General features: G+C 35.5%; 1 protein-coding gene across 7 annotated transcripts; it reads right to left on the bottom strand.

The window, feature by feature from the left end:
• Nucleotides 1–1695: 1695 nt before the first annotated feature.
• Nucleotides 1696–16490, bottom strand: LOC137619642 (RNA-binding protein squid-like). 7 transcript variants are annotated; one of them, XM_068349846.1, is made up of 7 exons: nucleotides 16200–16490; nucleotides 10109–10149; nucleotides 9372–9499; nucleotides 8704–9157; nucleotides 4086–4154; nucleotides 3855–3953; nucleotides 1696–2403 (listed from the first exon to the last, which is right to left on the bottom strand). In XM_068349846.1, the coding sequence occupies exons 1-7, from the start codon at nucleotides 16379–16381 to the stop codon at nucleotides 2336–2338; spliced, it is 1041 nt and encodes a 346-aa protein (XP_068205947.1). In that variant the 5' UTR covers nucleotides 16382–16490; the 3' UTR covers nucleotides 1696–2335. The 7 variants fall into 7 exon arrangements, with proteins under 7 accessions (XP_068205947.1, XP_068205945.1, XP_068205946.1 ...); XM_068349844.1 differs by having other exon boundaries at nucleotides 1696–2416; nucleotides 3857–3953; XM_068349845.1 differs by having other exon boundaries at nucleotides 1696–2416; nucleotides 3857–3953; nucleotides 16212–16489.
• Between the last annotated feature and the right edge of the window lie 9787 nt (nucleotides 16491–26277).

The raw sequence follows: 26277 nt of genomic DNA, 5'->3' as shown, positions 1-26277 counted from the left end.
ATAACAATGGACATGGGAAGTCAATTCAGTAGTTGGGGGCTATGATTGGTAGTCTTAAAGAGGCCCATTCCGGATTGAAAGCCTTTGAGTATTCTGAAACATTTAGTAGCGAGGGAAGTTTCCAGATTTAGTTTAATTTCCGGAACCATATTAGTTGCCAGGACCAGAAAAGCCATAGCAATGACCTGGCCCTTAGAGTCTAACTGTACCTAATGTATATACATGGATTTGGATAGTGAGACCAAGGAATGGGCCAATAGCCATGCCATTTACCCAAGTACTAATAGAGGAAAACCAGTCGAACTTAAGTCTTGCATCCCATGGAAAAAACAGCAAGTTGGGTGTTAAAGTGGATACAGCTGATCAGATATGCTAGTTTGGGCGAGATAGTACACTGTGTACACGTGGAACTGGCAAATATCTTTATGTAAAAAGCAAAGTAGATTGGAAATGAAAAGATGATTGAAAGCTAAAAATAGGATGCTGCCAAAGGACTGAAGACTCGCACCTACTCTCAGACAAAAGGTTACCATGACACCCTTATGCTTGTATACAGCACCTAGTCACTGATTCACTTATTTAAATAGAAAAAGAGACTGGAATAAAAAACAAGTACTGCACATCTCGACTACCTGTCTGTGAAAATTGTATTCATAAATTTCATACAATTTTTCAATATATATATTTAAAATGTTGTTGAACAAATGGATGGCTTCAGATACTATTGGGTGACCATAGACACAAGAGGTTCGATAGTGTTAGCCTGCATACTAGCATTGGTCCCCACATGAATTATATACTGTTTCAGTGGGAACCCTACATCAAATTCTGACAATCTATTTCTTTGTTTGCACAATTTACGAAAATATGCTAAACACGAGGATCAAAATATATGGACACAGCAATTATCGACATTACTTTTACTAGTTAAGACTTAGGAGTACTATCGGAATATTTGAATTTAAAGTTTGAAGTTACTGACTCTTCTAAACAGATTTAAGAAAGAACATTTCTGAAAATATTAAAACAAGGGTTTGCATATTCTAAATCATGCAGTATACTGCTGAGTATTCAATTACTATTATCAAAGTAGCCAGACAACCATTATAACAGGACAGAATAGCATGTTAACTACCTACAACAAAACTAAATAATGTAGTGCATTGCACAATGTGCTTACATTGCAAATATGAGTCAATACTGACAAATATCCAATACAGTACATAAAAAGGGTTACTAAAATCCAAGCCCTATATAGAAAGCTAAAAACTATATGATCATAACTCACTGACAAAGATACATACTGTATAGGTAGCCTTCACTAACACTGAAATTAGTCAAACTTGTTTTTACAAAGGATGAAACATCATGAATAGATATTTACAAAACCTACTTTATAAATTAACAAGTTGCACTGAAAAATATAAGATATCATTTATGATTTTATTCCAAAAAATACCCTAATGTTTAATCAAATATTCTTTTAGTAACAATTACCATTAATGTACACTTTGCACATGAAATAGTGTATTACCTTACCTACTCATCAATACAACAAATTATCAATCTTGGTCAATGTTTCAAGAGAGGATTGTAAAATACACAGCATGAAGATACACTTTTATTCTTTTATACAAGTTTCAATAAATCCTTGTACTAGAATCCTATTACATAGGTACTTCAATAAAACAATACTTAATCCTAATTATGTATATTGGTTTAATGTACAAAAAATATAAATCAATAGTATAATAATAAAGAAACATTGGCAGCCATTATAACAATGTGCATAGACAAATTTTGGAGATGGAAACTAAATAGGCTTAAAAAATCTTTTTTTTTTTATGTTAAACATGTTGGCAATGTTGATCAAATAAAAACCAAATTTCAAGGAAAGAAAAATAAGGATGGGAGGGAAACACTAGCAGGAACTCTGCGTGCCACTATATAAAAAGTCCACGACACTCGACCTGTTCCCATGGCTGAAGACTCGCACACAATTGCCTGTTATACCTCCTATTAAGACCAAAAATTTGAAGGCTATTCTTCCACTGGAATAAAACCCTACAGTATTTATCTCCCAACATTTACAGGTTTATTATAGAAAAAACATCCCAGGGATGGAAGCCTTCGTAAATAATGCTGATGCATTGACCATCGGCAACTGGACCCAAAAATAAAAAAGAAAATATATCTTCCAGTCTGGCTTGTCACAACGTTCATCTAGGGAACCACGAAACCAGAGGTAGTTGAAGATTTGACGAGGAGGAGTGAGTAGGGTAGGTGCTAGTACATGCCTCCATTCCAGGAAGCACCGTTATAGCTGTATCGTCCTTCAGTACGGTTGGTGCCGCGCTTGCTGACGCCCGTGCTGGCTCTTCCCCCCGCCGTACCCTTGCCCGCCTGGTAAGAGCCAACAATGCCATAAATAATGAGTCTCGGTGAACGACTAAAAGTACAGGTTTGACCCCAGCATGTTAACAAACTGGATTATAAATGAATGGGATGACTCTACTTACTATACACATCACATCGAGAACTAAAAACTAAATTGGGTCAACATGCAGGGATCTATATAATAAGTGTGTCAAATAAGGTCACAAAACAAATTTATCATTTTGGACTGTTTCAAAGTTGTCCAATTCATGCAAGTGATTAGAAAAAAATGTGACTTTTCCTACTTTACAATCTTATTGTTGTGTAGACATCTTAAAAGTAAAAACAAAAATATATATTAAGCAACTAATAAATGACCCAGCCAATTAACTACAATTACATAGATGATTCAAGTTTTAAATAATGAAATAAAATATCAAAACTTGTAAAAAATCAAAGATTAACTTTTAGAAAGGATACAACAACCTTAAAAACTACTGATAACACCCTATTTTTGTATTTCAAGGACAAATAACCCTCATACACAAACAAGGACATGAAATTCAAGTAAATTCATATCAAACTTTGTATCTACTGTGAATGTTGAAATTTGTATCTACTGTGCCTTATGAATACCTTTAGATCCCAAAAATTACATTGAATTAATAGGATAACCAGTCATCTTTATAAATGGTGCACAATACCACATTTAAAAAATATTGCAATAAATGAAACACAAAAGTGTACCTAAAAAAATTGTCCAAACTAAAGAAATAATTAAATGCACAAATCTTGAGATCTCTGTGGCCTTTCAATAAAGAAGTATACACAGCCATTGCAACTTTTTAAGAAAAAGAAGTAACCCCCGTAAATAGAAACTGCCTTTCAAAAAGGAACAGCAGCTGATTTACTTTCTATTACCCTAATTTCCAACTACATTACAATACAAAACTAAATACCACACTCTTAACACATCTAAAATACAAGTCACTACTCAAGTTTCAAGAAAATAGACGACTTATAGTAAAAGAATTCTACTTATTGAGAAAATGCAAACCTACAGATGAATAGTTTACTTGCGGCAACATTCAGACAATTCTCTTCAAGGTAATGACCAATCCATCACACATCTTGAAAATCACACCGACACTAACCTTGTGCCCTAAATTTGCCAAACATAACACTACAGCATCACAAAGTATCACCTACCAGAAAAATCTACATTACTGTACCAATTAAGCCTGATCACAATCATGAATGAAAGGAATTTCCCAGTCAAACTTGATCACTCTCAATTAATTCCCAGAACTGTGATAAATTTCATACATTCTATTCTTACGTCCCTAATATCAACTTAGCTACAACTCACCTAAGTATGAAACCCATATTAAACGACATACAAGTAAACAAGGCTATCCCACAAAAAAGATGTCCACATGCACTCAACTGCTGATTACAAACACGAGCCTGATACTTACCATAATTACCAGATCCATAGCCATACCCGTAGTTGTCGTAACCGTAGCCGTAATCTCCGTAACCGCCATAGCCTCCGTAACCCCCATAATCATAGCCACCTGATGAAAAGTCCCCATCAATATCAACAACCAGAAAATCAAAAGAAATCTTATGTTCAAAATGATGCTATGAGAAACAGTATTGGACTTTTAACTTTCTTCATTTCAATAGTAAATAAATGAGGTACATACTATACTCGCCGTCAGCTAGCTTTGCAGTAGAAGCGCCGCCCACTGCTACGTCACTGCCATCACTTGAAGCTGATTGGTTGGCAATGGTTTCGCAAACTTATCAATTTGTATTTCCTTTCAGTTTCATTAATTTTAGCAATGGTTGTTTTACCAAGTTGAAATAAAAGTTTGATAATCCAAAAAGGCAACATATTACCCATAATAACCAAATGATATATATATAAATATATCTATCTAAAAAAGGATAAATAAATAGGAAAACATGAATTATGTAAGGAGTAGTTTTGGTAAAACAAATGCACCCAAATCATGTTGGTGACTCATGAACATGTGCTATATTTGAGGCACATTAATTTACAAGAAAGTTATAATTACCATTTGATATTGTCCAGTATGTTCACCATTCCCAATTAAAACACAAAAGACTATCTCAGAGCTATGCAGATTGGTATTTCCTGCTGATTTCATAATTTTTAATTACTGTACCACATTTTATTGTTCTTAAAATCAAATTCATCGCTACCGTTCACACACTGATGGACAAGCACTCAAATTAGGTCACATAACACGCACATACGGTGGACGGGAGGTCTACGTTTAATACATACAGGAATGTAAATAAAAAAAAAAATTGAAAAGGCATTAAAGCCATTGGAAGTCATCTTCATGAATCCTGTATTCCAAAGAAACCATACCCCATAAACTGGAAGAACCGGTAATTTACTTAAATTCACCTACAGGCACAGGATATACAATTAGTTACTGTACTCCTTCAAATTACTGTATAAGATTTTGACATGTAGCTTACGTAAAGTTGCTCCCGCAATATCAAAACACTAGACAGACCTACGTTGAATCGTTCTTATTACATTTCAGATGTGAACGTATGTGTACACCTACGAATTTAACCTATTGTGACGTTCTCACTTGAGGCTTTTAGTTCTATAGATTCTAGATCCGGTCCTAATTTCTAAACACCATATAAGAACTCTACTAGTCCTAAAAATCTGGGGGGACCAATTGCCGAAGGAAAATGATGCCTTAGGACCCTGATCCCATTATTCCTTCAAAATATAATTTTGTGGAGGCCTAATCTAACCGTAACATTCAATAGAATTTGATGTTTAGGTTTATTCTAACATTTGGCATAGAATATGAGCAGGCTAAATCTAACTGATTTTCACAGGCTAGCCCATGAGAATGAACTGACTGTTTAGTCTATGTTTCATTTCAAATGTACTCTATTGGGGATCGGTTACTTAAGCCTACTGGTAAAAAAAAAAAAAAAAAAAAAAGTAATGGTGGGCTCTTAAAATCAATATAGGACAAGTTTCATTGTCATAAGAGTTCTTTATAATAAAATTTAATATATCTTCTATCAGAGGTAATTGTATTCTTCACAACTCTGGGACAGACAATCTGTGTTATCATGCACAGAGTGAACATCACCTAATGGAATTAGATCCGTTTGGTAATTATTTAAAAAAAGAAAAAAAAAATCAGAAGTGATATATTTCCCCTTTCAAGAGTTAACCAATCACATACACCTTGGAGGGGAAGCTCGCATGCAGTGGGCGGGGCTTTACTGCAAAGCTAGCTGACGGCGAGTATTGTCAACTTTTCTGCATACATTTGACACGAGAAAATTAACTTTTTCTGTATTTAAAAATTTGCACAAGCAACCAGTGTTATTATTACAGTATTACTTTCCCATAAATCTTTAACTTAAATATCTTATTGTACCATGTTAAAATTCATAACTATTGTACCTTAAGAAGCCAATAGGCAAAAACAAAACAGTAGTATACTATCTCTAAACTCAAATCGGAAAAGGGAATACATCTAGGATAGTTGGTTAAGCCAGAGTAAAAACTGCCACTAGTGAGTGATTGATTTGCACTTCCTTAGAATACAAACCCTTTTAAGTCTTTCATGTGGATATCTCTCAAGGTGAAGCTGGAGTAGCCACTACCAAGAAACTAACAAAATTATCATGATAAAAGGTTGAGTGGTAAGGCCAGTAAGGATATGGAGAATACACATCCTGGTTGACCTCTGATAATAATCAGTTTTTTGTAACACAAGATCTGGGTTTGTATTTCAGAAACGATGCAACTTACTTACCAATTTTGCACTTTGAACTCATGGTGATACAAACCGTGTCTTACCTACGGAAACTCCTAAGCAAGAGGTAGAGGCACTGTATTGAGTGTCGATAAGACCAGTGTTGTTCGTCCTGAACGAGAAATGTTACCTTTCCAGTCACGAGGTGTAAGCAGACGAAGGTACCCGCTGTAAATCACTTTCCAACCTAACATTAAAAGTGCCTACAGGACCTAAACACTATTAACTGGACTTAAATCTCATCAGACAGATTGACAGGATAACAAACTTGACAGGCCACAGCCTAGATAAAGGGGGATAACATTCAAGGAGTTGGAGCTATTTGCAATAAGAAGTTAAAGTTGAAAGATTGACCAGGAAGGAAGCAACGCTGAACCATATGTATAATTTAAGAATTTGGTCCTCAAGGCTTAGTAATGAGGCCTGGGGTCAATTCTACACGAGCAACTGGGGACAACCCCCCTTGCTACATTCAATAACATTTAAGACGTTAAGACAGCAAGACAGAAGGCAAGCCAGAATGGAAACTTAGATGATGTAGTTCTAATATCGTAGACCTTCAAAGTAATGATCATAATGCACCACTAGCACTACCTCCCTAAAGGAAGCAGGAAACATGGAAAGTAAAGCCGAAGGGGTAACAGCACTAGGCAGTTCCGATGAATTGAAACTTAACAAGCTCTTGATGAAGGCTCTACTAGGTCAATAGGATCCTTAACAAGATACCTAGGAATGTGTTAGGGAGTAGAGGCAACAGTGGCCTTGGGGGAAAAATTGAAGGATGGGAAAGCCTGGTCTTGGCACCTCTCCATGGACAATTCCATACAATACCAACTGCACCAGGTAATAAAGTTAACAGGTCACTTGATGGTCTACACAGGAGATGAAGGGATGGGGGATGGAAGGATTAGGAGCAACAAGGTAATGGTGTTCACACCTTCAAAAGTCAATCTACTTGAAGGTTTCCACCATGAAATTATGGAAAACCTTCTACACTCAATGCTAAAAACTGAATAAACAGTAAACAGCCAGTGGGCATTCCCCATTCCCAACTGGCACAACCTTGTTCTTAAGAATTTTATCTTCTGCTGTTCTAGCTTGGCCAAGAAGATATTCCACATTAAAGACAAAAAGGGCTTGTACCGACATCAGAACAATTACTTTTCCCTCAAGGTTCTCCACCTATAGCGTGCTTAATGTGACTGACCAACCAGTACGCCTGCAGGGGGCCTTGCAGTGTCCCTCTGAACCCCATTCATTTTCTTCCAATAAAGTGGCAATTAATTTCGATGTTACTTTCCTAACAGACCTAATAATAAACGTACCTTGTTAACCTTTGTCAGTTATACCTAATTCCCTAAAAAAAAATTCTTATCTCCAAATTTTGTAAACGTTTGGCTAATATTTCGCTTTCATCATTGGCCCCGTCATCATGGAACACTAAAATACTCAAAGTTCCAGCATTCAAATATAAATTTTGTATGGCATTCACTCGTATCAAAGCGAGGGACAACCAAATCAGTCTCATTATGGACTATTGACAAATTTCAGCAAAATGCTCCATTATTGAGGTTGGGATAAAAATTTATTTTAAAAAACGTACATATTGTACTGTAATACGAAAGACTTCAGCCAGCATATAGCTTGATGGGAAGTAATTGGTTAAAAACCTCTTGAATGCCCTAAGGCATTTTCATGAATCAATAATTTGATTTACAGATTGCCAGACAAAAACTTGAAAATAAAAGGGCATTCAAATTTTAGTGGAGCTGTACTGTAAAATTCATAAAACTGGAAAACTACTGTGAACGGGGGATTTCATGAACAATGAGCATATACAATAAAATACTTCTGGAATCTGTCTTCTCACATAACGAAAACATTTTCTTTTTAATATCCTACCGTACAAGCTGAATAACCTAAATACCTACGATGCTGAAAATTTTACGAGCAAACAACTAAAATACTAAATATCATAGAACTGTCCTTGTAAGCTAAGGGGGACGATACGTCTACCAATTGAGCGAGTCATCAGCGGCCATAACTGGTGCTAACTTCGGGGGTAATGGGCTTGAGCCCTGACTATATGCGCATATACTGATCAAAAGGACATTCTGAGACAGCAATTTCAAACTGGCCTCTTTGCCTTCCCAATTTATGAGCAACCTTTAAACTGCCTGTCGTAATCTTAGTACACTCGAAGTTGAAGCGCTTTCTCCCAAAAAATTCTGTACACCCTTACTCTGGATAGCTTATTACAAAAATGTGACCGAGATAAGAACATTACATAATTCTTTTTGTCTCCTATTCATCGATTACCCAGCAAAAAACTTTTTAGTCAGTATAAAACAAAGGTTGAAGGTATCTTTAAATTATTTCTCAAAACTATGCTATACCCAGACAAATATGAATAGCATCAATTACAATTAAATTTAACACTATACTATTCATTCAACAAAAATACACTTGCAACCAAACACTAAAGACAACTCACCATAGCCACCATATCCGCCGTAGCCTCCTTGATTGTAACCGCCATAGCCGCCCTGGTTCCAGCCTTGCCCCCAACCTCTGCCACGTCCCCTCATCCCACCGCGCCCCCTCATTCCGCCACGCATACCTCCTCTCATCATGGAGTCTGGCTTAGGAGTGGCTTTCTTGACATCTACGTCGTGTCCATTAATAGACTGTTTAGGGGTCTTGAGGAGATCTGTTACTACGGCTTCTTGGTCAAAAGTGATGAAGCAGAAACCTTTACGTTGGTTCTTTTGTTTGTCAAAAGGCATTTCAACTTCTATAATATTGCCAAACTGTCCAAAGAAGGATTTTATGTCGTCGTCTGATAATTCGGGTTTGAGGCCACCAACAAATATTTTACCGTGACGCGCTTTCGCCTTCTTTGGATCTACTTTTTTACCATTTATAACATGGTCACCAGCATCTATAACCTACATGGAAAACTTGGTATTAGTTATATTTCATGAAATAGATCACAACCTAAAAAAAAAAAAAAAAATCTTTAATGTAAACATGTAACGTCCATACCATTATAACAACTGGACAAAACAACACTTTTTTTTCATCTACCTCAGCATTTGTTACATTTCCATAAAAATAGATGACATCTAAACAAATATAAATATCAATAATTGCAGTACTTGCCTTATCCACAGCTTCGGACGTGCTAAAAACAATAAACGCAAACCCTCTGGATCGGCCTGTGTTTGGATCTGTTTTGACATTTATACTTTCAATATCGCCATATTTTTTGAAATGCTCTCGTAGTTCAGCTGAAATTAACATTAACAGATTATAAAAGGGTACTCAATTGCAAGTCAATGCACATCATAATGACACTACTGTCTAATTTAACATACAGTACCTATATGAACAGGACATTTGTCTTTATCCATGTTCGATAGAACTTAAAAAGAAACTTTACAATGAGCAATTTCAACTGAATAACTGTTGGAATTACTTATTTAATATTTACTTTATGCTAAATGATAAAATATACGTTAAGGAAAAAAATTTCAATCAAACTTAACCCCTTACAGTACAGCCTGATCTCTTAAAATACGCCCAAAATCAAATGTATAAAATTTAGTTATTAAATATTTACAAGATGAAGCTTTAAAAAATGAATAGAGGTTGCAATTCTTCACGCATGACTTACTAGTTTAGGCCCACCATAGAATACTTTGAATGAACACAATAGAAGCTTTTTCAGAGCCTAACTTGAACAGTTACCAACATTGGAACTAAAAACCCGTTACTTAACACTGTACTGTACTTTTCTAAACCCATCTGAGAATCTTTTAACACAAGGAACTCTACTGTAAACCCCAAATCACAATTTATCTTTACATAACTATGAAACCCAACACAATTCCACTTACTTTCCGTCGTTTCCCAACTTAGTCCACCAACAAAGAGTTTCCTGAAATAGAGGATTGATGTAAGTTCCTTGACAATAGCATGGAATGGGGAGGGAGAGAGAGAAAGAGTGAATTGACTGAGTGAATGTACTTTACCTTAGGGTGTGAGACACTTACAGCGTGAAGTTTAGGAAGGCAGCAATGCAAATCATTAACCCACTTCAGCAGGACAGACAATATACTTGGCAATATTACAACTGCCCTGTCCTCTAGATATTTTTAACTCTGAAAATAGTCTGGGCAACACAACCACAAATAAAAACGTTAGGGGAATAAAAATTACAACTGTGATGAAAATGCTTCTAGTGCTAATACCGCAAATAAAAAGACATTCGCCTAGAACGACAGTTGACCTTTTTAAATTGGAAACAGGGCAGGAGAGAGGTAACCTTTGCTTAAAAAAGATGTTGGACCACAAGGAACAAGATAAATACCCTGATGTCGTCGCCGTGCACTACAAGAGGGCAACATTCTTCCCGAAGTAGCGGCCACCTAGAGAAAAGAGGAGTCTCTTGTTAGTCCATAGGGGTGGAAAGCACCACCACAACCTTCCCTAGAGACGTTACGTTACCTCTTTTAGGCTACCTCGTTACGTTACCATTAGGCAATTCAGAGAACATACAGCTGGATCAAGACGCAAGATGCCCATTGGTGCCCGGCTTACGTTATACCTTCATGATGATTTGAAGACAGCAACTGGGCAGCTTTCAGGCAGATTAATTTGACGAGGAGGAAAGTGATTTGCATCCAAAACAAAAGAAAAAGCAAAATTTGGAAATCCTCCTTTCAGAATCAAAAACTAAATACATCTTTGAAGTCACTTTAACTTTTTGTTTAAGAACTATCAGTTTCAAATTACTTCCATATCAACTCCATAAGGGAAATCAGTTAATATGAATTAAATATTTAAAAGACATAGCCTTCAAACAAATCAATAACAACTTCCCAGATGCATTAAGACTTTAAATACTATTATTGGTTGAGCAATAAAATAAATTAACCAATGATTAGCAATACATAAAATCACTTTCCCACTTTACAAAAAGTGTTTTACTTTACCAACTTTCTTTAATATTCAAATTAGTACTGCATTTTAATAGAAAAGAAAAACTACCAGTAAAACAAAAGGAAAAAATTAAGACTGTTCAGAGGACACCATTTAATAAATCCAAAGAAATGTATGAATGGGGGTCTTTTTCTTTTAAGTCCTTAACCTTAACGACTAAAAATGCATTGTATGAACAGTAACATCCCCTAAGCACTATCACATACGCAATGATCGCTGAATTCAATACGCTTGAGTAATGCATTGAAAACTTGGATATCCTGAAAAAAATATTAAAAGTACCATCATTTAACAAAACTTCACATACCTCTACTCTATACTCTTATATATTACAAGAAAAGTAGTAATGTACAAAGTTCCCTTGAACCGAGAAGTTTCACTAGTTATCAAAGCTAGACTCCAACAGCAATAAGACTTAAGTTACAACTTCAGCAGGTTGCTCATTGGGCTCGACAATGAAAAAAAAAAATGCCAGCAGTTACCTGTCAATATCGTAAAGCTTTACACCCCTGGTACTTGACCAGCCATGTAGCATAGCCATTCATAAAATTTCTCTTACAATACTAAATGGGAAATCCTCTGAACATGGATAGAATACAGGATATTTAGTAAATTAATATACACAATAAAAAAGATGTCCTATCTAAACTGTATAAAGGAGAGTCTAAGCACAGGAGTGAGGGGGAGACTACTTTACAGAGCGCACCACTGTCAACCATAGCTCATGGGTAACGTAATGAAAATTTTCACAGCAGGGGGACTGACATGCACAATGAAAACGCATTTGCTACCATATCTCTGATTCGTCACACGATCTTAACATTTAAGAGTCTTAAGGCTTAAGGAAGACAAAATATTAACACATTTAAGCAACCTAGGACAGTCGGACAAAAACATTTAGACCCACGTAAAAAGGTCATCATGGCGCTGGCACTTTTATGGTTACATGATAGCGAAGAAAATTCACATAAAACCCAAGGAATACAAACGCAAACATTTCACTCAGTAAAGCAAAATTAATGCAATACATAATTATCTGTACCTCCTCATGCTAGCCTATTTAAATGAGAAATTCAACCAACTCATGGTTTAGTTTCTTTGTGAATTATGGTGGCAGCAAAGGCACACAATATTAGTAGAGCAAAACTCAAGCTCAATGCTTATCTGTGGCCACTAACCAATGAACTGGATTTCAGCAAGTCTGTCTGAAATGACTGTGCAGTACATGGAATCTCAAACATGACTAAACTACATTGTCCGAGGATTTGGAAAACTGCAAGCGTATCTTATGCCCACATTTTAACCCACTTTTTTATTTCAAAGAGCAAGGCTCCGACTAAAAGGTGTGCAATTATAAGCTAAAACATGGTTGATCTATGGGGTGGAGATTGTCATTCTTTTATGACGCAACAAAATAAATTAGCATAAAGATGACTTTCTTGGAGACTGAATTATGGAGGTTTGGGCATTATGGCAAGATTTGAGTCTAGAAAGGAAGTGCACAAACAGGAACCTGGATAAAACTGTTTGAAGACAGGCCACTTCTAGAATGGTCAGTGGAGAACCACCACCATATAGGCCAGCCAAAGCAGGAACCTGAGGATATACAGTAATATGATCTTGCATAATACTTTGAGACAAGTTATGTTCCCATTCTAAAAGAATACATATAAAGTGTGAATTATTTAGTTTCTTTCCAAGCTAAAAATTGCAACGGGCTTCTGTGTTTCAGACCATAATAAAGTTCATATCCTAAATGCTATAGACAAATTCTTTCTCCACCTAACAGATCAACCAAATCAATAAATTAGTTATCTTGCTCGAGAACTCTAAAAATTGATAAATTCCTCTAATTCATGACAACTAAAAAACTTAACATTAACAGCCATTTACATATTAAAAAAAAAGTTAAGAATATTCAAGACTTAAATAATTACGATACACTGAAAAAAATCTCAATCTTAAGACTACAACTAATTTCTTGATAGCATGGAAAATTAATTATTAAAGGATTTTCTATCAAATTAGATCTACCCATTCATCCTAAACACTTTACAATCTTCATTGTGTTAACTCTTTCTACAGGTGTAGTTTTCAAGTGATTAATAATGAAGATCAAAGAAACATTTGAGAAGATCCTAGAGATGACAATATTCTTGAATTCAATTAGTTTAATCCTCTGAAATACTATCGAAGCGGATTGAAACATACAATGGGAAAAAAAAGTTAGTAATTTCCTCCCCTTAAAAAGTACGACTAGGATTTAAAACCAATGTACCGACATTTTACAATACAATTTTTATGAAACCTCAATTCCCCATTAGAGCATGGGGACATGCTTTCCATTTTAAGCATTACAGGTCAAGCCTTGGCTCTTTGTAATAAGTACCCCTGATAGAATGATTCCAACTTGTGACGTCCTAGCACATTTACTAGTCATTAAAGAGCACATGAATAGCAACATCAACACAACTAACTTTGCCAGACCACTTAAGATACTTCAGGTTAGGCTTCTAAAGAAAAGGCTCAATATTTGTAACCAGCATAGATTAAGGCAGGCTGCGTAGAAAACTATGTCACTTGCTTCCAGAAACGTAGTGCTTAGTCACAGAAATATTTAATATTTTTCAATAAAGTGAAGTTACATTGAGGGACTACTGATACCATGAGGTCTTACGAGTACAGGATCATTTTAATTTCATTGTCGGCCTATTACAATGCACACTTTAGCCGACAATTTCTTCCAGAATTACTGTACTTTTACACAACTATTGTTGCAAAGTTTTCCCCTCACAAACTTCTTTAATTTTTTTTCATTAGAACTGGGCCACTATTTCTTTCAGTCTAATAACTTTGTAATATCTTCACAATCATATTACTTTTTTGGCTAATCGCCAACCTTTAAGGCCCATTCTCTCTTTGATCTGTTCAACTACATACGTGATCCGATTAAAACATTGCTATAATACAGAAAATTAATTAAAATACGAAGAAGTTACCGATATAATTGCTATATAGTCGTATGTTTAGAGGTCCCATATGAAAATGGTGCCAATGTTCCTATTTCCAACTGCATGGACTTTTTGGTAAATACAGTATCTAATTTCTTTCAAAAATGGAACTTGCTATATAAAATGGACAAGTGCAGGTTCTCTTCGCATTTTTCTCTAATGGGCTCTGGGGCATTAGGGCTTATTGTCTTTCGACTAATATACAAACAACATTATTGCACGAGTCCACTGTTTACTTAAGGGGACTGATGGTAGGTTACTGCGGAAAGGTACTTTGTTACCGCTTAGCCTACAAGATCTTGTTATTTTCCATGGCAATCATTATTTAGCTTTAGTTACAAAGCAAGTTAACTGTATCTATGCCTTCTGTATTTTAGAACAGCGAACCAGACCCTTTTAATTCCACCACGACTAACGTTGCGAGGACACAACCGTAAGAGAAGTTCAATGTATATCAAAATTAATTGTAACTTCATCTACCACAAGTTCTTGAAAACACTTCATTTACTGTATAGCTGTTATTCATCGGAGGACCAAGAAGTTTATTTGTGAAGGAAGCGAGCCACAGCCTAGCAAGAGCTATACGAGACGCGATACGTATCAAGACGTACAGTAGCTACAGTTTCGACTTTACGGTAATTACAAGAACCTTACACATCTCCAAAGGGGTTGTAGTTACGTCCTCATGTTGGAGCCCCTGGCCTTCTGGCATCCTGATTTTCCAACTAGGGTTGTAGCATGGGTAGTAATTTTTAACCATTACTATAAGAGGACACCTGCATGTATAATGTTGGCTGACTACGAATACGGCAGTGTAAAGGGGGTCAAATGGGGGTGTTAGCTCCCTTTTGCAAGCAGGTAAGGACACGACTTGTAGGTTAGGTTAGTTAGTGTCCGTTTTCCCTGCACGTGGGAGGAGCTGGCCGCTGATATACAAAGGCTCCTAGTGGTCTTTTTAATCAATATCTGTATAGCTGAACAACCAGGCTAGTTGATAGCCTCGGACTAAAGTCCCTAAATAAAATGCTAAACACTTAGGTTAAGAAAAGGGAAATGAGGGTAGTTTGTAGTATGTACTACCTAACCTCATTTATTTTCTATTTCCCCAGTATTTCATTTTTCCAGGCATGAAAACATGTCTGGAATTTCAAAATGTTCTTTTGAAAACTTCATAAAATAATTCAAGAAGAGAGTCGAGGATGATACGCATCATGGTATAATAAATGCGGGTGCTATTCGTATTTACCCCATGAGGTAGACTATTTAGCATATTACTATCATTCTAAAACGCTATACCTTTAATTACGATAGCACGTAGAGGCACACATCCGGGTAACTGCCTGTATAAAAGTGTTACAGTCACTTGGAATTTCCCATTACCACAAAGAGCGAAAAGTGCAGGGTAGCGTGTACGATCCTAAATACCGGTGACAGACATTTTGATTTTTGAAATCCAGTTTCAAAGGGAGACGACCACCGAAATGAGATACCTTGGGTGATGCCCCACCGTGGAATAAAATTAATCGTAAGATAAATATAGACTATAATATAAATATCGCACGTGTCCAAACCCCCAAAGACATATATAGCTCGTGTTATACTGATGGACCCGTTTCAAGAAAAAACTCCTGGCGTAAACTTAAAAACTTAGTACTGTATTATGGAGGAAGGCAATAGCAATAAATGTATTAAGAGAAACTAAAACTTAAAATGAAGCAGAGGGTACGGTCGGTTTGACGTGGTATTGATATGGAGGGGGGAGGTTGGGGGTAAAAGAAAATGGACGCCACTCGAGGCCCATCGTTCTAGTCGGGTGAAGCTACGCCGCCCATTACATTGAAAAAAAAAAAATGAACATGGAATGTAATTAAATGGAGGAACGGGGGTTACTACACTGCTAAATGAATAGGAAAATCAGGGTGAGAAAGAAGTGTTAAGAAGTAAAAATAAGAACAAATAAAAGGACGAGACTAACAATTCGGCATACCTATCGTCATCCCGGCCGGGTGCGTCCGCCGCGCCGCTATCTTGCACATCAGACGCCTTCCCCTCTCCGGAATCCGGTTTTTCGTTGGCACCACCTCCTCCATTCTCTTGAAAATCACCACCGCTGTAGTCCTCAGTGAAGTCCTGCTGTTCCATCTCCTGTTCAGCCATTTAAGATGTGAAATCCGTGAAGGAAAATTAAAATAAAGGTTCCAACTACGACAGCAACGTCCTGCTCACCACAAACGTCAGCGTGGCTCTGAGAGAAAACTCACTTTTCACTAGCGGCCCCAGTCGCGATTGACTCACATTTACTCACTACTGTTCTCCTCCAATCAAAACGTCGTTTGGTTTAGCCAGCCAATGGTAACCATCTTTTGCTTCTACTCCCCCTAAACGTCTCGTAATTTTCTGACCAATGAATGGAGAGAAACTACTAGTGGGGGAGCTTCTTCTCTGCGCATGCGTACTATTAGGGGACGCTGTGTAGCAGATGACCCGGCGTTTCCTTCTGGATGTTTATTGATTATTTTGGTCCTTTGCGTATATACTCGTACTAGACTCCTGTCAGCTACTTAATGCAGGACAACCATGTGTAAAACTATTTCAGTAAAAGTCGTGGTAAAAGTTTGTTCCTTTGCAATTTCTAGGTGAAAGCTAAAAGTAGTGAGGTAATTTAATTATGATGCCATATGGCGGGAAATTTCTTAATTTATTGTTCAAATTACGCAAGTTTTCTGCCTACCGATATACTACATGTCAATATGAATGAAATTGAGAACTTCTTATTGAAAATAAGGGAAAATACCCAAGTACCGAAATTATTTGCCATGTTTAAACATCCATTTCTACCTACATGTATGTTTTAGGGAATTATTTTGACCCCACATCAAGGATACACATAATGTCACATCATTTATGTCAATTCCCCGCTTTATATAACATGGCTCAATATAAAAACTCCGTTAAACCTACAATTAAAAAGATATTCAAGAATTACAGCTGATCAAAACTAACCCCCAATGCGACCATGTTTTATCAATGCTGTATTATGAATTCTGGACTTTTACTATAACAAAAGATTTATTGTAACTGTACTCATTTGACTATTCGCCGTCATTTGATATTTTTTTTCGGTGAAAATCAATGCATGAAAGGGTCTTTCGTGCTAACATAACTTCCCTCATATGGATCTGATATTACGGACCGTCTGCTCAGTCTGCTGTACTACCATATGGCAGACCGGGTAGTATCGCGGATACACGCTTGCTTTATATAATTTGTGAAATATGGGTCAGGCGATGTAATATTTGGCCGTTTACTCTTAAATATACTTTTATTATTATTAATTTAGCATCTGTTTAGCCATTTCCGGTAGTCATTTTGTTAGGCCGAGTTCAGAAATCCACACCATGTCTATTATTTCTGTGCGTCTACCCAAGGTCCTTATATCTATAGACCTTGCGCCTACCATCATTGCCTAATGAAACCCGGTCTCGGGTTTGTTAAAATCTCCCTCTCTCTCTCTCTCTCTCTCTCTCTCTCTCTCTCTCTCTCTCTCTCTCTCTCTCTCTCTCTCTCTCTCTCTCCTTAAAGACAAAAACTATCCTCATCACTGTTCGATTGAATTCATTTCAAAGAGCAACAAGTAGGCCTACTTTTTTTTCTATTTTAGGTATCAATGATTTGTAGGTGACGCTTTTGTCTTATTCTTGTAGAAATGTCTTTTATCTGACGTAAGAAGAATAGTAATCAATTTTGAAAGCACGTTCCTTCGCAGAAAAATAATTTATAGGCCTACATACGGTTTTTAGAATCGAGAGAGATTATGTATTTAGTGATATATATATATATATATATATATATATATATATATATATATATATATATATATATATATATATATATATATATATATATATATATATATATATATACACAGCTACACTAATCAACCAAGAGAGCAGACACACTTTAGAAGCAGGTATTCAACAACTGGCTATGTCCATGTAATTAACCAGCTAATGGAAACATCAGCAGAGTATGATAAACCAATAGGTATGCCATTTATAGACTATGAGAAAGCTTTTGATTTTTATCAAAACTTTAGCAGTAATGAAAGCACTTCAAAGACAAGAAATCGATTAATCTTATGTTAGAAGACTTGAAGTATAGCAATCATAAACTACACATAAAGATAATGAGAAAATTCTGATTGAGAAAGGAGTTAGACAGGGAGACTCCACCTCTCTTTAAAATGTTTTTAAGAATTTTGACTGTGGAGATGTAGGAATTAACATTAATGCAGAATACCCTAGGAACTTAAAATTTCCCATTGATAATTCTATTCAGTAAATTATGGAAGGAATTGAAAAAGGTAATTGAAGATTTGAAGAGAGAAAGCAGAAATGTAGGACTGAAAATGAATATGAGTAAAACTGAAATACTGCTTAATTAAAATGCAGAGACAACAAACAAGGAATATGGACGAACCTCTTGAGATTGTTAATGAATATACAGACTTAAGCCAGACAGTAAGTGTCTCCCCGGGACATGAGACCGAAAGTAAAAGAAGGATAGGAATAGGATGGAAGGCTCTTAGTAAACAAAATTAGATATGAAAAGTAAAATGCCACTCTCTGTAAAAAGAAAAGTATTTAATCAGATGGTCTTATCAGTATTAACTTACGCATCAGAAACTTGAAGTCTTATTCAAGCCTTAGAACATAAGCTATTTTCAACTCAAATAATTATGGAAAGAATAATGATGGGAATAACGTTAAGAATAAAAAATAGCAACATGGATACGAGAGCAAACTAGAGTAAAGGATATTCTAAAAACATGCAAGAAAAAGACATGGACAGGGCATATAATGAGAATGACAGATAATAGATGAACAAGAAGAATAACAGAATGGGTCTCTAGAGATTACAAATGAAGCAGGGGAAGAAAGAGAAGACAAGGATATTGACGAGCTAAGGAAATTTGCGGGTATAGAGTGGCAATTGGCATCGAAAGACCATAGACAGACGGGAGTGGGTCATGTCTGAATCATTAGTTATCATTATTATTATTATCATCATTATAATTATTATTACTTGCTTGAGGGTTCATTCGGGCACACTATTCTATCTTATTTCTCTTCCTCATCTCATTTTAAAGTTTTATAGTTTACAGTATATATGAGATTTATTTTAATGTTTTTGTTCCTAAACTTCTCTTGTTGTTCATTTCCTTATTTCCTTTCCTCGCTGGGGTATTTTCCCTGTTGGAACCCTTGGGCTTATAGTATCCCGCTTTTCCAACTAGAGGGTTGTAGCTTAGCAAATAATGATAATAATATCCATGATATTTTATCCCAATCTCTTAAATTCTGAGGGACTTGAACATTTAATATAGGTTGTTGTAATGTGATACTGCTTCAGCAATCACCAGCCATATACAGTCCTGTTCCTTGCGAACGAATTCAATGTTCCTATATGGTAATTTAATGGGAGTATTTTGTCATATGTGTCAACAAAATACTGATTTGTAAGCAACGACATAGAAGCCTATACATTGATATTATTATTATTATTATTATTATTATTATTATTATTATTTGCTCAGCTACAACCCTAGTTGGAAAAGCAGGATGCCATAAGCCCACGGGCTCCAACAGCAAAAATAGCCCAGTGAGGAAAGGATAGAAGGAAAAATAGAATATTTTAAGAACAGTAACATTAAAATAAATATTTTCTATATAAACAATAAAAACAAAAGGAAGAGAAATTAGGTAGAATAATGTGCCCGTGTGTACCCTTAAGAATCTCCTTAACGGGGTATACTGTAATCAGTGTACGTACCTTAGGTGGTATACACGGTAAACTACAAAGGATCTTAACTTCTCATTTTACTTAGCTGGTTTAGAACAGAAATGTATACTATACAATAAGTGTTAAAAATGAGTTTCATTAAAAGTAAGCCACTGTGACGGAGTCTCGTTTCATAGTAAGAATTCTTTATCTTTTTTTTTTCAATTATTTATTTCTTATAATTTATTCTTTACTTCCCAATTCATTTTTTAAACATTTGAATATTTTTCCTGAAAAGGCTTTCAGGTTACAAGTAATTTTTTATGCATGCAGACCCAATTTACCTACCTTACTTCACTTTGAGGGCTGCTTTTCTAGTCCTATACTGCAAGGGAACCCTTCTTGTTTCTTGTTTTGGGTTTAAATCCAACCCTCCACTGAAGTCGAGTGAACTACTCGGGCGGGTCCATATCAATCATCTAACGAAACATTTTCATTATAACTTATACAATTCCTTGATTGCAGCATCTTCCAAATCATATGATCTTGTGAAAAGTAACGTCTTTAGTTTCTTCTTAAGTTCAATTGCTCCCTTTAGGTCCTTCATTTCAGTGGGCAGTTTATTATAATGTCTAGGCGCACAGTGGCTAAAAGCCCTTTCACCAAATTTACTATTTGTTCTTGGTTCAGATAGTCTATGTTTGTCACTCACTTGTCTTATGGTAACACTTGTTTCTAGTTCTAGTTTGTTCAGGCATTCTTTTAGATATTTTGGTTCAGTATCTTAAACGTTAGTAAGAGTAGCTTGTATTCAATTCTCGCCTTTACCGGCAGCCAGTGTAATTTCATCGTATACATTCCAAGGCATTCAATAATTCACACCTCTTATTGCTCGTTCATTATCAGATCCACAATATCGAAGCACTTAGAAAACAAGTGTCTAAAGTTTCTTCTTTTTGAAACCCTTAAAATATCTTCAGTCTTTCGAACGTATAGTGGGAGCTTTTTGTAGTGTTGGGGCATCTTTACTAAGTTTACAATTTTTTTTACGCTCAATACACATAATAATTCTAATAATAATAAAAGCGTTAAAGGCAATGTTGGTTACTTTCAAGCGTAGCCCACTTATAATCTACCCTATAAAAGCGCTATTATTAAAAAAACGGATACACCTGGCTCTGTTTGCAACGGACGTTGGTATTGTCGTTTTTCCCGCTACGCTTCCGGTTTGGACCAGCTGTCACCTGTATACCATTTAATTATACTTGTTCCTCTCGATGATACTAACCCGCAAATGATCGTGAGTAACATCATTAATTTTCTTCGACTGTCTATCTTTGATTACGTGAGTATCTTATCGAATGCCTGTGCACTGATCTGCATTTTCTGATGCCTGCTAGTTTCTCTTATCTGCACAGATTAAAACTTTAGTTTCATTCACTAATCTTATCCAGTTCTGATTAAAATTAGATAAAACTTGACGTTCAGTTTTTAATATATCATAAAATAAAATCATGTATTTAGGAGGATTGCCGTGCAATGACATATTAATTTTTTCCCGCATAAAAACAAACAAAAAACATTAATTATGTATATCAGTTGACCAGTGGTGTCCTTTATAATGCGAATGGAATAACAGATGGGCATTTAGAATACTGCAATGGGTACCTAGAGATTACAAAAGAAGCAGGGGAAGGAAGAGAAGTTGATGGATTGACGAGCTAAGAAAATTTGCGGGTATAGACTGGCATAAAAAGACCATAAACAAACGGGATTGTGAGCACATGTCTGATGTATTTGTCCTACATACAGTGGACTAGTTATGACTGATGATATATATATATATATATATATATATATATATATATATATATATATATATATATATATATATATATATATATATATATATATATATGTTGTAACATTAATCTGTTTTCCTTATTAGGGATGGCTTAAAAAATATCACAACAATTGCTGTCACATTCATCCTTTGATTGATAAAGAATGAATGTTGCAGTGTCTTATGTTATTTTTCTCTTTATATTAATTGTACCATGTCTCAAGAAACGACTTCACACACACACACATACATACACACGCACACATACACACACACAAATATATATATATATATATATATATATATATATATATATATATATATATATATATATATATATATATATATACATATATATATTTCCTACGCCTATTGACGCAAAGGGCCTCGATTAGATTTCGCCAATTGTCTCCATCTTGAACTTTTAAATCAAAACTCCTCCATTCACACACACACACACACACACACACACACACACACACACACACACATATATATATATATATATATATATATATATATATATATATATATATATATATATATATATATATGATTGTGAACGTATTTGACTTGATATGTCGTGGATGAAAATCAATACCGAGAAGCTGCGGTAGACAGAAATAGTTTATCGGCCTTTTGAAGAGCACGAAACTGCAAGCCTATGACATTTTACATGGCTACTTTATTCATCACTGGGAGCAGTCTAATTCATTTTCTTTTTGAATTTTTATTCATAAAAGACACAATTCAACTGATGCTTGGATTTCTTTCCCGGTAGATTAGAAAATGACATTCCTTGCATCGTACCCAGCATCTTACATCTACTGAGGCCTGACATGCGAGTACATTTCATTCTCGAGTGGAAGGTATCTCTGTTGAAATACTATATAGCGATTTTATGACACTAACAAACTAGTTTTGTGGAAAATACTTTCCAAAACTTATCTCAGTATGTTTGTTAAGACACAAAAGCAACGTGAACATAATCGTGGTAGTAACAAAAGATGTGGTAACAACTAACACGTTGTGCCAAATTCTTGTAATTTTTCGAAGTTATGAAAGAAACTGGTTTCTTTTTCAATAGCTTAGGAGTAACTATTATAAATATTCACAAAAATCTCATCGGCATTTTTAAGGCTTATTGTTTATCTCATGCAGACGCCAATGAAAACCGTGTACCCTTTCTGTTGAGAGGTCTTACGTAAGATATTACGTGACCATGAGTACGGAGACCGGGAGACAGCCTCTCCGCGCGTCGGTCTGGTCCCAGTGGGGGATAAAGCTAACACAACAGCTAGACTGAGCTGGTAAAAATACGTTATTATTATTACTGCAGATTTACTTGTTTGTGTTTATAAAAACTGTTGATGTGTGCAATTATACGCTGTCCTGGTTCTTAACTATTCACTCCGCAAAATAAGTTTGCGGGCACTTTATCACATAATAGGTGCAAAGCTTCTAAGCTTATTCTTATTACTGTAATTAAGCTTTCTACCTGTACTAAAGACAGTATTATAAATGAAATTCTTAATTTCTACCTCGAAATCAGTTGGGATAATACCTTGCATTTCCTGAACATATTTGTCTAGACTTCGGTGGAGAACGTTCGCCTCGGCTCGGGTGTCACCTTTGTCCCCGAATATACTAAAAACAAATCTTCATTAGCTTTCATTCTAAAAATTACCTTTGAAATTCGTTTGATGAACACATACATGTATATATATATATATATATATATATATATATATATATATATATATATATATATATATATATATATATATATATATATATATATATATATGGATGCATTTGTTGTATTTTAACGAAAACAGACTCTGAGGAAAACTTTTTTTTTTGACCAATTGAACAGCTTATGTTTCTGAGGTTTACAACCCCCACACACAACATACACACACACACACACACACACACACACACACACACACACACACACACACACACACACACATATATATATATATATATATATATATATATATATATATATATATATATATATATATATATATTAGAGTATTGTGTTGTATCAAAGAGGAACAAGAAAAGGTGCTACTATAGCGTGAGGTCTACTGCTGAATTATTCGTCCCTCATGGATAAAACACATTTCATACATTTGTTTAAGCAATAAACACTTAATTTAAACATATCTAAAAATTACTTAAATAGATAATTGGATTTCTAATTACATTAAAAAAAAGGAATAAAGGTAAAAATAAACATGTTATCATATATTTCCATACATTTATTTTAGCGATACTGTACACTCTTCGTACATCAAACATGGTATCATATATTTCCATACATTTATTCTAGCGAGACACTTCGTACATCTTCTAAGAATGACACAAATAGATCATTGGAATTTCTTCTCATCCCCTTCCAGCAAAAATGATCAAGATGAGACTGGAACAGCTGACGACCAACAAAATCATCGTTTTAGCGTCCTTATGTAGGAGCTTGCTTGCTTGCTTGCTGTAGAATATAGCCAACAGTTCTCGTTGACATGGGCCATTCCCTTGGTCAGCCCGTGGCAAGATTTAGAAGCTCCATTTGCTTCCTTTTATATGGGCAGTTCACGTGGACAGGTCACGTTTTTTATGGTTAGGTGCGAGCAAGGCCAACAGAAGCTGGTCATGCGGTAGACCTCACCCTCTACCTGGGTAGGCGACATATGGCGGTAGACCTCACACTATAGTAGCACCCAAGAAAAACCCAATTTAAGAATTTCCACAGAAAACTCACGGACAGACAGTCAATCGATCCCTTCCCATGACAAGTCTGACAGTGTTGCCGTTTTATGGGAATATCCCATAAAATCGTGGGAGAAATGACCTCACGTGTAAGATGCCGTGGGAGGTCAAAGTTTGTCTTCAATCTGTGGGAATTCTTATTGGAATTTATCATCTTTATGGGAGCATAAAATTTATCTTAAAATGTGGGAAAACTTTATAGGAATATCTTATTTCCATGGTAATTTTGTGGAAATTCCTATTGTTTTAGGCATTTTACTGTTAATTCTTTAGAAAATAGCCATGCAGGGCACATGTGTTGTTTTTAGATAATCCGTACCTCCAAAAGTTTTTTGGTTGGGATAATCTGAATCCCCATTTTGGATCTCTGGGAATTATCCTAGGCCGCTAGACTTCTCCAGGAGATTAAATAATTCCTTGGAATTGTTTTTTTTTTCTTTTTGGTTACTTTGCATATATTTGTTATTCCATAGCTAGCAAAAGCGCCTCAAGTAAAATGAATGATAGTGTTTGGTCAAGATTAGTATATTCATATTTTTACTTTAAGATGTTTATTTTTGTAAATAACATAACTTTCTGAAAAAATAATGTGTTTTAATTTGTAAATAAATGTACATTTTGTTGCTTCCTAATGGTGCCTAATATTTGTTAGTTTTGAAATAGTATCACACTTTTTATTGTATTCTTCAATTAATGAAGAAAAATAAGATGTTAGGTACAGTTTTTCTGGCTTAGAATATAAATGCATCATAATACTGTATATATTTCCTTGATCATAATGAGGAAAAACTTGATATACTGAATATATCAATAAATTTATAATTCATTGTATAGGGCAAACTGAAAAGCCCATTCTCATCACAAACAGTGATACAAGAGTCTAAAGTTTTCAAACAGAACAATAATTTTTCGTTGTTAAAAGTGGTGTTTATATGGCACATCGAATCATACACATTGTCATGTGCCATTGTAGCAAGGCATGGTGAGATATATAATACTGTATATCATTTTAATAGTGCACTAGTCCTCAGTGCCTAGCTCCTTATCACTCTCAATATCTGCAACTGTTTGTTCAATGTTTTTGTTCATAATAATCTGACTGAAAGCTTTTCCCTCACACCTCTGACCAGCAAATTCCTCTAGTTTCATTGATTTTCATTATCAGGATAAATCATATGCAGTTGCAACATGTCCCATCGTATGTACTGTACCTGGTATAGTTTGTGTGATCATAAGCAAAAATCAAAGGTAACATCTGTTGCAAGCATGTCTTACAAAGTTCCCAGTCTCCTGTCCTACTTGTTTTAATGAAAAGAGTACGATTAAGGAAATGTGGGATTCCCAGAACTCAACCATTGGTCCACAGGATGACTGTGTACAGTACTTGTTACAGGCTTACAGCATTTGTGCTGTGTGACCCCATCAGCTCTCTGAATGCATCAGGAGAAATGTCATCCTGAACTGCACCTTAAAGGTTTAATAAGGCTTGATAGTAAAGTGCATTTTGTGGATTCTTAGACCATTTCATTCTCTGGAGGGCTTTATACACCAACTTGTTTGCCAATTATTGCTCAGCAAACAAATTTTCAGAATCTAGCAGCAGGCGAAGGAGGAGCCACCCCATATTCAGCTTGTGAGGTTCATTGAAAAC

The sequence above is a fragment of the Palaemon carinicauda genome, chromosome 26 (assembly GCF_036898095.1).
Source record: "Palaemon carinicauda isolate YSFRI2023 chromosome 26, ASM3689809v2, whole genome shotgun sequence".
NCBI classification, from domain to species: domain Eukaryota; kingdom Metazoa; phylum Arthropoda; class Malacostraca; order Decapoda; family Palaemonidae; genus Palaemon; species Palaemon carinicauda.
The sequence above is the reverse complement of the archived record's forward strand: the minus strand, read 5'-3'. Positions and strand labels throughout refer to the sequence as shown.

What these genes read in the sequence shown, in the direction of transcription:
- LOC137619642 (XM_068349844.1), bottom strand. Translation starts at nt 16,381, where the DNA reads ATGGCTGAACAGGAGATGGAACAGCAGGACTTCACTGAGGACTACAGC. An exon ending in GACGATAGGTATGCCGAATT is followed by an intron (nt 10,150 to 16,199) that starts GTTAGTCTCGTC and finishes CCTCTATTTCAG; the next exon opens with GAAACTCTTTGTTGGTGGAC. An exon ending in GGCTATGGATCTGGTAATTA is followed by an intron (nt 2,417 to 3,856) that starts TGGTAAGTATCA and finishes TTATGGCATTGT; the next exon opens with TGGCTCTTACCAGGCGGGCA.